Source organism: Arachis duranensis, chromosome 9 (genome assembly GCF_000817695.3).
Source record: "Arachis duranensis cultivar V14167 chromosome 9, aradu.V14167.gnm2.J7QH, whole genome shotgun sequence".
Taxonomy (NCBI): domain Eukaryota; kingdom Viridiplantae; phylum Streptophyta; class Magnoliopsida; order Fabales; family Fabaceae; genus Arachis; species Arachis duranensis.
Genome location: NC_029780.3, coordinates 115,752,536 through 115,768,762, shown reverse-complemented (window position 1 = coordinate 115,768,762; position 16,227 = coordinate 115,752,536). Strand labels below are relative to the sequence as shown.

Below are 16,227 nucleotides of genomic sequence, written 5' to 3'. Positions count from 1 at the left end.
AACTCGGACTTACTGATTTTAATTTCTCTCCCATGGTCGCGTCTCTCCTCCAATTACTCTCATCTCACTTTCATCATTTTCGTTCATTACAAACAAACCATCCATTTTTCTTGTTTTCTAAATTTTAGAAGATGACAACCTTCAATTCGGACTATATAACACCAAAGGCAGTAATCCTTTACCTTTAGAGATTATTCACATAACTTTCTGCAGTATAGAAAAATATCAGCTTTTTTGTTGAATTTTTTCTACTACGTTTATAATAAAACTGAATAAGAAATAAATTAATACATATAAAAATTCTTACATTCTCTTGTTGAAATTTTTTATAATTTATTTGAAACAAATATCTTTTAAAAGTAAATTTAATAAATATTGTTAGTCGTTAATCTTTCTCGTGATCTCTAATAATTAAGCCATCTTAAAATTGAAAACAGACCAGAAAATGATAAAACTAGTAGTCTAAGTATCAATAATTTGCCACTCCATCAACGCAAATATTTCTTTCTCGATATCTCTTGAATACTCCAATAATTTATTGCAAGAAGATATTTAATAAGGTGATTAGTATGCTTAAATTCACATGTTCTCTCTCGCACAAATTGATGACAATTTTAGAATCAAAATCCAAAATGATCTTCACTAATCCTCTCTGATAACCAACAAGTAAAATTATAAACTACCATTGATTTGTTTCTTATTAGAGCAAATCTAACGCATTCTTCTTATCCGAATAATTAATGTAATATTTCATTATTATTCGTAAAAAAGAAAGTGACACTGCGGAAATAATGTGCAGAAAGATACACAAGGAAACAAGATATAATGCTGCCATGTTTAGAGATACACAACGAAACGTTTCAATCTAAAAAACAGAAACGGTTTTGGACGATGCAGTGAATTATGCGGCTATATAAGTGCAAAGCAGGAAGTAGTGTTTGACATACAGACTTGAAAGTGAGAGAAGAAGAAGAAGAATTGAAAAAGATGGGTTCAAAATCAGCATCGTCAATGGTGGCAGTAGCAATAATGGCATTAAGTGTGGTTGCAATGCTTGATGGTAGCATGGCGCAATCCTTCTGCAACACGTCACTTGCAGAGTTGTTCAAGTGCAAGCCGGCCGTGACGCCGCCAAATCCTTCGCCGCCGACGCCAGAGTGCTGCGCGGTGGTGGCAAAGGCGGACCTGCAATGTCTTTGCGGATTAAAGAATAATCCCTTGGTGCCAACTCTGGGGATCGATCTAAACCTCGCCTTTCAAATCCCTGCAAAGTGTAACCTGACTCTCCCTCCTCAATGTTAATGTAAACACAAACTACTCAATAATCAATAATACAGTAATAACAATCGATTATTACTTTCGTTAACTCCCTTTTCACCCTCAACCTCCCCCTCCGTTTTTTTAATCCTATTGTCAAAATTCCAATTTTAGTTAGGCTTTAATAAGAGTATTTACGGGTCCGATTCATTCGTATTTGAGAAAAAAAAAAATTACCGTCAAACCGATTTTAGTTGGTTCGAATTTAAGATTTTTTTTTATTAGATTAAAACTAATCTAAATCGATTAAATATGAGTTAGAACGATTCAGATAATTGAATATTTGATTGAAAATAAAATTTAATAAATTCAAAAAATATTAAAATTTTTTAAAAATCTATAACTATGTAAAAATAATAATAAAAAATACTGCATCAGCAATTTAAACTTAAATAATTATCTTAATTTAAAAAAATTTAGAGTTAAAAGATAAAGTTGGATATATATTATCCATAATGTTTGAAGGTTAATATATTTTAAAATTTGTAGTCATTAATTAGTTATCATTAATATTTTTAATGATATAAGATTACATCTAATAGTGTGAGATTTCACTTTTTTCTTAATAATTAAATACTGAGTAAATTTTAATATAAGTGTTGCCTTAAGATTTTATACTCTTTTCTTAATAATTAAATACTAAGTAGATTTTAATACAAGTGTTGCCTTAAAACTTTTTTATATGGAGTTTTTTTAGGAGACAATGGACTATTTGTACAATGTATACAATAGGTTATTGAATTACAAAATAATCATTTCCATGCTCTAATACCATGTCATGATATCACTCACCCCAAAAGCTTCAGCCAATGGAAAAAGATAATACTAATAGTTATATTTTTAATACTCGATAAACTTCTATTATACACATTATACAAATATTTAATTGGCTCTTTGTAATTTTTCTTTTATATATGATTAGATTTCATTTATTTTTTTTAATTATATGTCACAGGCTAAGGTGAGCCTCCCAAAATCCATTTGTGGCGTATGAATATTGGCCCTGAAAGAAATGCTTCTATACAGGTTGAACATTAGCCCTTATAGGAATGCAATTCAATTTTTTGTACACAAAATAAATAAATAATGAAAAAATAGAAAAAAAAATGGAGACTTTCATGAATCCGTATAGAACGGAGAATTGACCGGCTTGCTCTGTTCAATGATCATGTTCCATGTTAGTTTGTCTGTCAGTTACTGAGTTGTGTCCAATTAGGAAAAGCCAGCCTTGGAGCCTATAACTAACTAAGACAATCCTCTAACGACACCGTTTCATGTCTTCCTCTCTGCACACATATATATACCGTACGAACCCACCTTCCTTCGTCTCCGTCCTCGTCTTTGCTCTCTGCACTTCATCCCATTAACAACGTCACAAATTCACAATTCAGCTGGAAAGAAACCTAATAGTGCGATCTTCTTCGATCCGTGCTTACATATTCCACCCTTTCCGATTCATTCCCAAATCCTGTTATTGTATCCTCCACCGGTAACATTTTGCCTTCTCTTTTATTTTACTCTAAATTCTCTCCAAATTTTCTGCTTTCTGTGTTCGATTAGTTTGGTGGAGGTGCTAGAATATAATGTAATATCGACTTTGTTTTCGTCGAATCTTAATTCGTGTATTGATCTTTATTTTTGTGAGAGACAAAAAATATTATCCATATGTATTGACATTGCATGTGCTAGGTTTCTTGAGTTTCCTCATTGTAAGTCACTTTGGCTTATTAATTATGCTTTAGATATGAAATTGATGTATGTTCTGTGAAATCTGTTGATCAAATCATGGGGAATTGGGGATTGTGTTATTGGAAATTGTAATGTAGGTAGCGTAACTTAATAATTGTGTAAGTGCATTCGTATATATATAATTATACAAAAATGGGATAAAAAGAGGGAAGAGAAGACAGAAGAAGAAAATAGCAAGTTTGCCAACTCTTGAGGTTTCCAATCAACATGTTAAACAAGCAAATATATCCAAAGTTTCACTAGAATTGAAGGGAGAAAACAGTAGTTTGTTTCATTATTACTTGCATCAGGTTAGCCTACCCAGCAGACAGTTAGTATGATTCACCCAGGATTTTTCAATTTTGTTCATCTAGTTTACTTCAACTTGTTTTTAAGGTGTATGCTTTGCAGTGTCCTTGTTGCTATTTATACAATTCTCTTTGGTGAACATCTTGTCTTGTTTGATGAAATTTCATAATAAGTTTAATCATGTTTCCTTCTGGGTTATACTTCACTGGAATGGTTGATCCAACGATTGCATCACAATTATTTTGGCCACATTTTATATTTTCTTGTCTGTGAAGTAACAATGCCCTGTCATAGTGCGTAAAATTGTGTGATCTACACCGAAACTTAACAGTTCTATTGATGATTTTACTAGATTGGCTACATTGGATGCACAGTTCAGTTGATGCAGAATATGTTAGTTCCTCTTTATGCATTTACCTATGATCGCATTTACATATTAAAATCACCTTGATTGTTTATTTTATTTTTGTATGAGTTATCATATAAAATATAAGACATCTGTTGTTTTTGGGTGTAGATTTTGAAGAGTAACTGATAAGGTTCAGTTTCATGGAAAGGCTATTCTTTTGCTGGACAATGGTTTATATACTGATGTTTCAGTGATTTATGATTTTCCATTGCAAATTCATTCATCTTTAATGATGTGGGCTTTTGCATCAAATGCCCTTTCGAACATTAGAGTGAAAAGAATCCCAAGTGTGTCAAGTCATACTTGTGCAGTTTCAGCAGAATGCTCTGATGATGAGTCCTGCTCTAATGCCAGCAGAGACGAAGGACTAGAATGCCCCATATGCTGGGAATCCTTCAACATAGTTGAGAATGTGCCTTATGTCTTATGGTGTGGTCACAGTCTCTGTAAGAACTGTGTACTAGGACTTCAGTGGGCTGTGGTGACGTTTCCTTCTCAACAAATCAAGATTCCGTTCTTCATTTCATGTCCATGGTGCCACCTGTTATCATTCCGTTTGATTTATAATGGAAATCTCAAATTTCCTTGCAAGAATTACTTCCTTCTTTGGATGGTTGAGAGCATGAATGGTGATAGGCAAAGGCTCGTTTCCACCTGCATGGACAGCCAACCAGTTTGGACTCCAAAGAGCTACATTCTGGAAAACCAAGCTACTAATTCTAACCACATTAGGGCTTCATTATGTAATTACACTGGAAGGCAGGAACCTAACATTGTTGGTGGTCGGGGCAGACACAGACACCCTTTTTCCCTTAACAAATCTCTGGATTTCTTCATTCACTTCACGTCCAAGTTCCCATTGGTCATCACTTTCCTTCTGATTGCATTTTTCGCAGTTCCGTGCAGTGCCATTATTTTAGTCCTGTACTTGCTTGTCACTATTCTTTTTGCTATCCCATCATTCCTCGTATTGTACTTTGCATGCCCAATGATGCACAAGCTAGTAAGAAATATAACCTCTTGAAATGTAGCCTTGCTTCAACAGATGCCCGCAGCATGTCAAATCTAACTTCTGCAAATTTACTCTACCTTTGGATTGCTTGTTCTTCCTCGTGGTAATTTCTTTGTTATTTCTAAGGTTATATCATGTTATTTTGGTTTTTTTTTTGTAGTCAACTTTAGCCAGAATCTTGAGAGGAACTTTATTTTTTGGCAGTTGTAATTTGGAAATTTTGTTTTCTCCTTTTAATTTTGGACAAGGAGTGACTAAATGTTCTACAAACTACAAAGTGCTAGCGCTGAGACTTCAAGAGTTAAATGATCAAGGATATGTGATTGCTTGTACAAATAATGTTTCATGTAGTATCATAAGTGCAAGTCTAATTTGGAACAAAACATATATATTTGCAGGGTTTTTTGTGCACACCTCTTTCTGCACATCTTTTTTTTAATGGTATAATTTTTTTTTATCTTTTTTATTTACCAATATATGTTTAATACCAAAAGACGAAGGTGAATAAGAGAGGTTTACCAATTGAATAAGAGAGGTTTACCAATTGAATAAGAGAGGTTTACACAAAGGTAATTCATATAATATTGCTTTGTACCAAAACCTTAAACCAATAATGCAAGTAAATCTTGAAGCACTTCATTAGAGATGAGGCTCAGGTATCTCATATCTGTTCAAGTTTGCGACTTTTGTTCTTCCAGTTTTGGTGAAAATGAGAACTAAGGGTATATACAGAACAGTAAAATAAATGTTACATAACTGGTGATCTCAGAAGCATATCCCTGGAAGCTTTCCTGTCTTTCTGATTTCGTCTGCCTTCTCTTGTGCTTTTAGTTCTTGGTTCCTTCGTGTTTCGTCCACCTTCAGTACATTGGCTCTTGCTCCATTTGCAACCTCGTCTATATATTTCATGTCAGTGTAAAAGTTCTTGAAAACTGTCAACTTTCTGCTCTCAGGTTTTCTCTGCATGATTGTTAGTCTAAAATTAGGCAACGCACAATAATTTCATAGATTAAACTTTCATCCCTGTAACATGAAGTTTTTACATTTTCTTTTCCCAATTTAGTTTCTTAATTCATGAATTAGCCATCTTTAATAGAGTTGAAAAAAATTATGTTTTTCTCCAATTGATTTATGTTCAACATAACAGATGCTTTCTCACTTCTATAATTAGTATTAGACTAATCGAATTATTTCGAGTTCTGCTTTTCGAATCAATTAAAGTCGAGTTTAAACGGATTAAACTTGATTGTATCCTATTATCCATCAAATTCAAAATTAATATAATCGATCTATATCAATTTTAATCAGAAAATTGAATTATCTGTACCTGTAAACATCACTAAACTTTAAAATAGTGTTTATTTAGCATTCATATGAACTAAAAATATGAACACGGTAGCAAAGTGTCACCTTTCTCTCCCTTCTCAATGTTAATGCTAATAATGCTATCAAATGATTACTACTACCAAATCTACCCCCTATCTGTAAACTTAACTATTCAATAATACAGAAATAACAATGGATTATTGCTTTCGTTAATTCCCTTCATCTCACACCCTCAATTTTTGTCCGCCGCTTCTTCACATTTTTCTTTTCTTTTCTACTACGTTTATAATAAAATTGAGTAAAGAATAAATTAATACATATAAACTCTTATATTCTCTTGTTGAGATTTTATATAATCTATTTGAAATGAAGTTGAACATTCCAATTTATTATTATTGCAAGAAGAGATTTAATAACTAGCATCCACTAAAAGGTGGTTACTAGCTATGTTGAGAATTGAGATTCACATGTTCTCCTGGCACAAATTGATGACAACTTTAGAATCAACGTCCAAACTAATCTTCATTAATCCTCTCTGATAATAACCAACAAGTAAAATTATAAACTAACATTAATTTGTTTCGTATCATCAGAGCAGTTATAATGTATCTTTATTTCTTATCTGAAGAATTAATGTAATATACTAATATTTCATTATTATTCGTAAAAAAGAAAGTGACACTACGAAAATATATGATGCATGCAGAAAGATACACAAGTAAACAATAAATAAATAATGACGCCATGATTAGAGATACGACACTGAAAATGTGCGTAAAGCAATGCCAAAGACAAGGCTGCTTTTGCCGATTGCAATCAATTCTACGCCGATATAACTGCAAAGCAACAGCAGTGTTTGACATACACACTTCAAACTGAGTGAGAAAAGAAGATCAGAAGATGAGGACATCATCAATGGTGGCACTATCAATAATGGCGTTAACTTTGGTTGCAGTGCTTCATGGTTGCATGGCGCAGCTGCCGTCGATATGCAACGTGTTAGTTGGAGATTTGTTGCCGTGCAAGCCGGCCGTGACACTGCCAAATCCTCTGCCGCCTTCGGAAGTGTGCTGCTCGGTGCTGTCAAAGGCGGGCTTGTTGAAATGCCTTTGTTCATTCAAGGATTCTCCATTGTTGCCATCGCTGGGGATTGATCCAGATCTTGCCAAGCAGCTCCCTGAAAAGTGTCACCTTCCTCACCCTTTTGAATGTTTATTGTAGTAATCCTATCAAATCATTATTACTACCAAATCTGCTCTCTATCTGTAAATTTAACTATGCAATAATACAGTCATAAGTCATAACAATGGATTATTGCTTTCATTAATTTCCTTTTTCTCTCTCAATCCGCCCCTTTCTTATTTTTCTGATCTTTCTTTTCATTCGTCTTATTGTCATAAAGAGTGGCTTAAATAAAGATATTTAAAACATCATTTTTAAAAAATATTTTTTAATAATTAAAATTTAATATATATAGTGGATTAAACTGTATTATTTTTGTTAAAATTAAATCAGATAAATTAATTTTAAAAAATATTGGTAGAAACTAAATCTTAAACCAATTTAAATTAATACTTTTTAATAAAAAAATAACTACAATAATCCTATTATAAAAAAATGACCGTAAATTATATATATTAAATTTTAATTACTAAAAAATATCTTTAAAAAATGACGTTTTAAGCATTTTTATCTAAGTGACTTTTTTATTATAATTTCAGTTTTAGTTAGGTTTTAAGATAGTATTATTTAGTGTGTATATTTACTAAAAACGGACACAATAGTATTGTGTCACCAAAGATACAACACGGTAGCACATATTCATTGTTTGTTTGATAAGAAATAAAAGAAATGCTGTAACATATATAATTTTGATTTATTTTTTAAAAACTTTAGGTCTAGATGAATGTTATTGTAAGCGAATTCTATAGTGAATAGTCAAAATTTCAATATTTTTTATGGAGATATTTTAAAACTAATTACAAATAAGAAATAAATAAATCAAATTTTAGATTATGAAATTTGTGTATATCTCAATAAATATATTTATATAACAAGACTTGTACATTATTTAAGAAAACGTAAGTATAGGGACACTTTCAAAAGACTTGCCTTTTTCTTTCTAAAAAATAAATAACCAACACAATTTTTTTTTTCCAAAGAAAATGAAAACAACAATGCTAGGCAGCAAAAAGAGCATTCATTAATTTCTTATTAATCAAAGAATACAAAAAACAACAAAAAATGGTTATGGAAAACAAAAAAAAAGTGTCGGCTGTACACTTTCCAAACCATGATACATATAATGCATTCATCCCAATCTAATCCCACTGAGTTCAGTGTCATTCGCATGCAATGATCTGTAAAGAAATCAATACTCTCAATTAAAAAAGTTTTGTCAAATATAATAAATTTTAATATATATCCCACAAAAATTCTACAGTATCTAATTCATCAAATTATACTCAAGATAACCAAGAAAAAAAATTAAGTAAGAGCATTTACCCTATTAGATAGGGATTGATTTATTGTTGTCATTTACACTTCTTGAGGTACTTTAGAGGGAGGGAAGTTTGGTTTGTAATCCTAAAGGCGGATCTATCTCACCTCTTATACATCCTAGATTCCTAGCTAATATGATAGTGGTACCTGTTCCATTTATTTATTTATTTATTTATTTGATATTGAATTAAATTTAATCTGACAACAGCTTTTATGGAAAGAGAACAATAAAGAGTAACATTAAATACTGGACACCATCTAATTTTTTTTACTAAGAAGATCCATTTTCCAACTTTCATAGATAAAATACAGGACTTCAATTTTGTAAACACCGCAATACTTTCCTACGTTTTTTTTGGGATTGGAGAATTGAAATTGAATATTGTGTTTAGTATTTAGATATTGAAACTAAAATTTTAGTCTTAAAATATAAAATTTTAATCTTTTAGTACTTTCAAAAAGTAAAAACACATAAAACTGAAAATTTTAAGAATAATGATTAAAATTTTAATAATATTTATTTTCAAAAATACTTTAATTTAACTTTTTAAATTTTAAATTTATTTCTCAATCTCTATTTATCTTAAACTAAATACGATATTACGATATAATTCAGTCTAGTATATTGTACACTAAACACAATATAAAAACTTAATTCGGTCTCTCTTTACAACATGATCTTTAAAAAAAATAATCTCTAAATCTCTCTATACACAAAAAGAGCTACAAAACTCATCTTCTACAATATATAATAGTGAACTTCAGAAATAATGAATTCTCTCAAAAGAGTATATAGTCACAAATAAAGTACTATAAGTAATCCCAAACTATCAATCAAATATTTATCAAAAATATTTTGACACTTATAAAATTTGATTACAATGAAAACTTATAGTGTAAAAAAAAGTTGTGTACTGAACAAGAATCAAGACATTTATTTATAGATCTCCATGCACTCATGAACATTAGGAGTGAGTGGAAAGAATAAATGATTAAAAAATATACGTTTTTTTGTAGAATCTTGTGTCTACAAGGATGTATAAGATTGATTTTTAAAGCTAGAGATCAATTTTCTAGTTTAAATTTGCGAAAAATATAGCACTACATATAACACATGAGGATCGATCCTCCATTTTAACATAGTAATCGATCCTTTTTAGATTTAGATTTAAGCAAATTTAAATTTCGAATTATGGCGTCTTGTGCATGATTGGATTAGGTCCTATTCTCATTATCTATTATAAACAGTTTAAAATTATCATAACACGACTTATACTTATTCTCAATCATGTATTTTCGAAATCATTGAGTAAAAATTGTTTTACTTTAATTAAGATTGATTTTAACTTAAGAGATAAACTTAATTTATTTTTAACAAGTAAAAACTAAAGTCCTATACCTAAATGTTGTTTGTTGGACTTCTCCTTATCATATAATATTTGTTGCATGCATGATTGATTTTTTGATGAGCTTGTGTTTGTAAAAATCTATTATATGTGACAATAATTAAATTATTATATTTAAAATTTTATTTTATATTGTAAGAATCTTACACAAAAATGCATTTTCATTTATTGTTAGTGCTCTCTTTGATGCTGGCAATAATAAAATTATGGTTAAAAAATAATAAAATATCAATGCATTTTTTACGCATTAAACATAGCCCTCTAAATAGACTCTAAGATTTTACATAAAATAAGTTATCAAACTGCCATTTTTCTTTTTACAAATCTTTTAATGTTTTTCTCCTTAGCCGTAGTTTTCATTAAATATATAATAAACGATTTGTATTATTTGTACAATTCTTTTATTTCAGAATCTGTCGTGGCAGTTATTACTCTATGATAGTTTCATCTTAAAATTTGTTGTGAAAATTCAGATACAATCGACTTCACTTAAGTTTTCACTAAAAATTTTATATGGTTGTGGTGGGGCAGGTATAAATAGACCTACAGCTCACCTCATCAGTCATGTTGATGTCTTTTGAGAACCAATGACTGAAATATTAACATGACCATAAATTGAATCAAATTGTATATATTTGAATCAATTAAATTAAATAATTCATATAATAAATAAATTATAATTTTTTGGCTTAATAAAACAAAATAAATAATATCTTATAAATATATCATATAAAAATTATAACACTTTAAAAAATATGAATCAAAATACATAAAATAAAAAATTAATATAAATTAAGATAAAATCAATTCATTCACTTCAATCACATCAAATAATTAATATTATTGATTAGTTATAGTTATGTGATTAAACAAAATAAATATTAATAACTTGATCAAATAAATAATAATTATATAACATTTTTAAAATTATTAGTCAAAATCCGTAAGACGAAAAATTAAAACAAATTAAAACAAAATAATTCACTTATTTCAATCGAATAAGATAATTCGTGTAATTAATTAATTATAATTAATATAGTGAAATAGAATATTAAATAATTTAATATTTATCTTAATTAAATTAAATAATTAATTAATACATTTACATGAATGAAATAAAATAAATAAAAAATACCTTCCATAAGAGATATTCACCAAGTTTAGAGATACACAATAATAAAATGTGTGGAAAGCAATCTGAAAAACAAGGGTGATTTTAGGTGATGCAGTGAATTATGCGGCTATATAAGTGCAAAGCAGGAAGTAGTGTTTGACATACAGACTTGAAAGTGAGAGAAGAAGAAGAAGAATTGAAAAAGATGGGTTCAAAATCAGCATCGTCAATGGTGGCAGTAGCAATAATGGCATTAAGTGTGGTTGCAATGCTTGATGGTAGCATGGCGCAATCCTTCTGCAACACGTCACTTGCAGAGTTGTTCAAGTGCAAGCCGGCCGTGACGCCGCCAAATCCTTCGCCGCCGACGCCAGAGTGCTGCGCGGTGGTGGCAAAGGCGGACCTGCAATGTCTTTGCGGATTAAAGAATAATCCCTTGGTGCCAACTCTGGGGATCGATCTAAACCTCGCCTTTCAAATCCCTGCAAAGTGTAACCTGACTCTCCCTCCTCAATGTTAATGTAAACACAAACTACTCAATAATCAATAATACAGTAATAACAATCGATTATTACTTTTGTTAACTCCCCTTCTCTTTTCTATCTTTTCTCCATTTTCTTTTATCCTATTGTCAAAATTCCAGTTTCTTTAGGCTTTAACAAGAGTATTTACCGGTCGGATTGATTATATTCGTGTTTGAGAAAAAAAAAAAAAATAGACCGTCAAACCCATTAAATGTTAATCGATTTTGATTGGTTGGAATTTAAGATTTTTTTAGTAGATCATATCTAATCTTAATCGATTAAATTTAGGAGACCACTTTAATAAAAACATTAAATTTTTTTTAAAGATGTTTATATGTAATTATGTATCATATTATTATTTGATATCTTTATTAAATCGGTTAATAATTTATTTTTTAATAAATCAGAACAAAATTAATTTATTATACTAACAATAATAAATTTAATTGTCTGCATTATAATTATTAGATCCGATTTGATCCGATCGAATTACATAATCTAAATCGAATTTCTTTAAATTCTTTTATAAAAAGACAAATATATCTCTGACTTTTTGTTTTGTAGACATTTAAATCTCTAAAAATTTAAAAATACAATTAGATCCCTTAAAATTATAATTTCAATCTTATCACGTGCATGGCACGGGTGATTAAACTTGTTATTATAAAAAAAATCGGTTTTATTCTAATTTGTTAAGAAATTCAAAAATAACCGGTTCATTAATACGTTCAATAATAATACGGCACATAAACGTCTTTACAAAAAGATGTTTTACACATCTTTATGGAAGCATCCCCTTAAATTTAAGTTGAAACGATTTAAATACTTAAATATTCAATTAAAAATAAAATTTTAAAAATTTAAAAAAAATTAAAAAATTCTCTAAATCTTATAACTATGTAAAAGTAATGATAAATACAATGCATCAGTGATTTAAACTTAAATAATTATTTTAATTTAAAAAATTTTAAAGTTAAAAGATAAAGTTAGATATATATTTTCAACAGTGTTAAGAGATTAGTACATTTTGTGATTTGTAGGATAGTTGTTAGAATTGAACTGGTAATCGAACTGATTAGATTATTGAGGTACTGGGTTACTGGTTTAATCGGTGGGTCACTAGTTGAATCGATTAATTCAGTACTATATAAATAAAAAAAGTCAGAAATTCCAACTTAAAATTTAAAATACATATTTTTACTAATATTTTAAGAATATCAAACTATTCTAAAATAATATAGACCAGAAACAATAAATATTTTATTATTTTTAATCTATCAAAAATATTTTTATTTTGTTTTTATATTAAAATAACTATTATTTTCAAATTTAATAATTTACTAATTATATATATATATATATATATTATAATTTGCATATGTATTAATAAAAGTTATCATAGCTTGGTGGGTGTGAATAGCTCTACTTATCTAAAGAGGAGGGATTTGAATCCCATCTTTAACATTTTGGTAAAATTTAAATACTAATTGGACCGGTTTTTTACTTTATGTGGTCCAAATATTAGACCAGACTGGTAGAGGGTCTGATTCACTAATTTTTCAATTGAATTGGTTGATATGGTCCGATTTTAATAATATTGATTTGTAATTATCAATTAATCATTATTAATATTTTTAATAGTATGAGATTACATCTAATGATGTAAGATTACACACTCTTTTGTTAATGATTAAATACTGGCTAGAATTTAAATACTAATCAGTTCAGTCGGACCGATCTTTACCGAGTTTGACCGGTTTCTAACCAGGTCACTCCGAATTTAACCGATTCGCACCAGTTTTTACCTCATGCAGTCCAAACATCGGACCGGATCAGTAAAGGATCCGGTTCACCGATTTTTTAGTTGAATTGACCAGTCCAATCTAGTTTTAATAACACTGATTTGTAGTCATCAATTAATCATCATTAATATTTTTAATAGTATAAAATTATATCTAAGAATGTAAGATTACACACTTTTTTGTTAATAATTAAATATTGACTAGATTTTAATAAAAATGCTGGCGTTAAGACTTTCTCATATATTATAAAATTTTATTTATTATTTTTAATTAATATTAGACTAATCGAATTATTTTAAATTCCGTGATCCGAATAAATTGAAGTCGAGTTTAATCGAATCAAACTTAATTGTATCCGTTTACCCATCAAATCCAAAATTAATAAAATCGATCTATATTGATTTTAGTAATAAAATTGAATTATCTGTACTTGTAAACATCACTAAACTTTAAAATAATGTTTATTTAGCATTCATATGCACTAAAAATATGAAGACGGTAACAAAGTGTTACCTTTCTCTCCCTTCTCAATATTAATGCTAATAATGTTATCAAATGATTTCTACTACCAAATTTACCCCCTATCTATAAAGTCAATTGATTCGGACAATCAAGCAAATAGGAAGTTGATGATTACAAAAATAAATATGTACCTTTTAATTTGGCATTCAACACCTAAAGCAATTGGACATTTAACCAAAAGAGACTGTAATTACAAGTGATACTGCTGAAAATTGAGTCTTCCATGTATAAACAATTAACAGTTTGGATCATATTCTTGAAATTGGCTCTTGATATTTTTTACGATTTTATTTTCTTCCTTTTTGTTATGTTTGTGATTCCTCCAGCCTGCATTGTCTGCCATATTGAGCAATCCCGCCAGAACCTGAGTCAAATTTATAAGTTCCAATCTTAAACTAATGAGTACAAGAGTAATTTTCCTTATAAGTAAAACAAGGGTAATCGTTGATGTCCTCTTGGAATAAAAAAAATTGATTAAAAAGTATGTGATTCATTCTTATATTAGCATAGTATTCTATCAGTTAAGTGCCCACCTCACGTCCAAATTGGACAGAGAATCTCACTTTCTTCTCAACACGGTGCAGCAGAATTGTGTCTCCTAAAATTTCGGCATAGAACAAATTTGACTCCCCATTAGCTTGTGTCTTCAGAAATTTTCTTTCATCAGAAACGCTATCAACTTTGTCTCAATAAAGAACATCAAAACGAATGTAAACTCTAAAACGAGTCAAAGTGTAGATCATCTTTTAGAATAAACAAATTGAAATTGATTTAGGACTAATACCAAGAAATTACAAAGAGGAGAAAGAAAGGTTAATTAGATGCAGACAGAATAAAAAATGAAATAGAAAATATGACCAAATGATTAATACTTACAATTCTTGGACACAAATTTAAATCCCATCTTTTGTGCAGCTAAATTGAATGCCTTTTCAATCATAACTGCTTTGAAAGATGGAATAGGAATGACCGACATGTAAGAGCAGAAATCACATAATAAGAATGAATTTAAACATATTTGACAAAATACTAAAGTTATTAAGCAGAATCCCTCAACCTCCTCCGTCTTCTCAATCTCCTCCTCCACCTCAATCTGCTGCGATATCAAATCCCTACTCAGAATTGAAACGACGTGGAGGAATTAGGTTCTTCTTCTTCTTTGTCCAGACGGAGAGGAGAACGACGGAGAACGACAAGGCGGCGAGAGAGAGAGAGAGAGAGAGAGAGAGAGAGAGAGAGAGATTAGAGCTGAGGTTATTTTTTATTGGCAGATTGGTATACAAGGATGAAGAACAATTTTTCAGAGTTCTTCTTTGTATGAAGATGTAGAAGAAATTAGATTAAAATTCATTAGAATTGAAGCAATCTTTTAGTGTACATAAATAATGAATAATGAAATGTATTTTGATTTTGATTTTAAATTAATTTAAATTTAAAATTATAAAACTAAAGTTATTAATTAAATTTTGATTAAATTAAAAGAATTAGAGTAATTTTTGTCCAATATAAAAAAAAGAAATATTTAAGTTTTTTTATAAAATTGAATATTTTTTTATTTTTATTAAAATATAAGGATGATTTAGTAAAACTATTGATATGATATATATTTAAAATAAAAAGAATTAATTATTGACGTAGAAAATATAATCTACTTGTAATGTTTTAATTTGTCTACAATTTTATCACATAGGTACTTATAAATGTATTATCACACCGAAGTCACCACCTATTATTTAGTGTCTATATCTACTAAATAAGGACATGGTAGCACTCGTCACAAAATATACAAACACGATAACACATATTCATTGTTTGTTTGATGAAAAATAGAAGAAATTTTGTAACATATATAATTTTTATTTATTTTTTAAAAACTTTACGTCTAGATGAATGTTATTGTAAGCGAATTATACAGTGAATAATCAAAATTTCAATAATTTTATGGAGATATTTTAAAACTAATTACAAGTAAGAAATAACTAAATCAAATTTTAGATTATGAAATTAGTGCATATCTCAATAAATACATCTATATAACAAGACTCGTACATTAATTAAGAAAAAGTAATTATAGGGACACTTTCAAAAGACTTACCTTTTTCTTTTTAAAAAATAAAAAAAAAGTATACGTTACCAAGAGAGAGTCTGCCAACTATTACCAACATGTGATAAATTAGGATTAAACCATGATTAACTTAGACGTGACTTTATTTAATAGATGGACTTCATGTCTAGCTCAACTCAAGTTAGCAGATT

The 16,227-nt window shown here is 29.2% G+C and overlaps 3 protein-coding genes across 4 annotated transcripts; all 3 read left to right on the top strand.

Annotated features, from left to right (window-relative positions):
• Window positions 1-987: 987 nt before the first annotated feature.
• On the top strand, window positions 988-1,302 carry LOC107467638 (putative lipid-transfer protein DIR1). The gene has a single exon (XM_016086771.2). It carries the CDS (start codon window positions 988-990, stop codon window positions 1,300-1,302), a length of 315 nt encoding a protein of 104 aa, XP_015942257.1.
• A 1,120-nt stretch (window positions 1,303-2,422) lies between these two features.
• Window positions 2,423-5,177, top strand: LOC107467725 (uncharacterized). Of its 2 annotated transcripts, XM_016086893.3 has the most exons (3): window positions 2,423-2,806; window positions 3,707-3,747; window positions 3,872-5,177. In XM_016086893.3, exon 3 carries the CDS (start codon window positions 3,993-3,995, stop codon window positions 4,785-4,787), a length of 795 nt encoding a protein of 264 aa, XP_015942379.1. In that variant the 5' UTR covers window positions 2,423-2,806; window positions 3,707-3,747; window positions 3,872-3,992; the 3' UTR covers window positions 4,788-5,177. The 2 variants fall into 2 exon arrangements, with proteins under 2 accessions (XP_015942379.1, XP_015942382.1); XM_016086896.3 differs by lacking the exon at window positions 3,707-3,747.
• Window positions 5,178-11,328: 6,151 nt separating this feature from the next.
• Window positions 11,329-11,643, top strand: LOC107467636 (putative lipid-transfer protein DIR1). Its single transcript, XM_016086769.2, has one exon. It carries the CDS (start codon window positions 11,329-11,331, stop codon window positions 11,641-11,643), a length of 315 nt encoding a protein of 104 aa, XP_015942255.1.
• The last annotated feature ends 4,584 nt before the right edge of the window (window positions 11,644-16,227 follow it).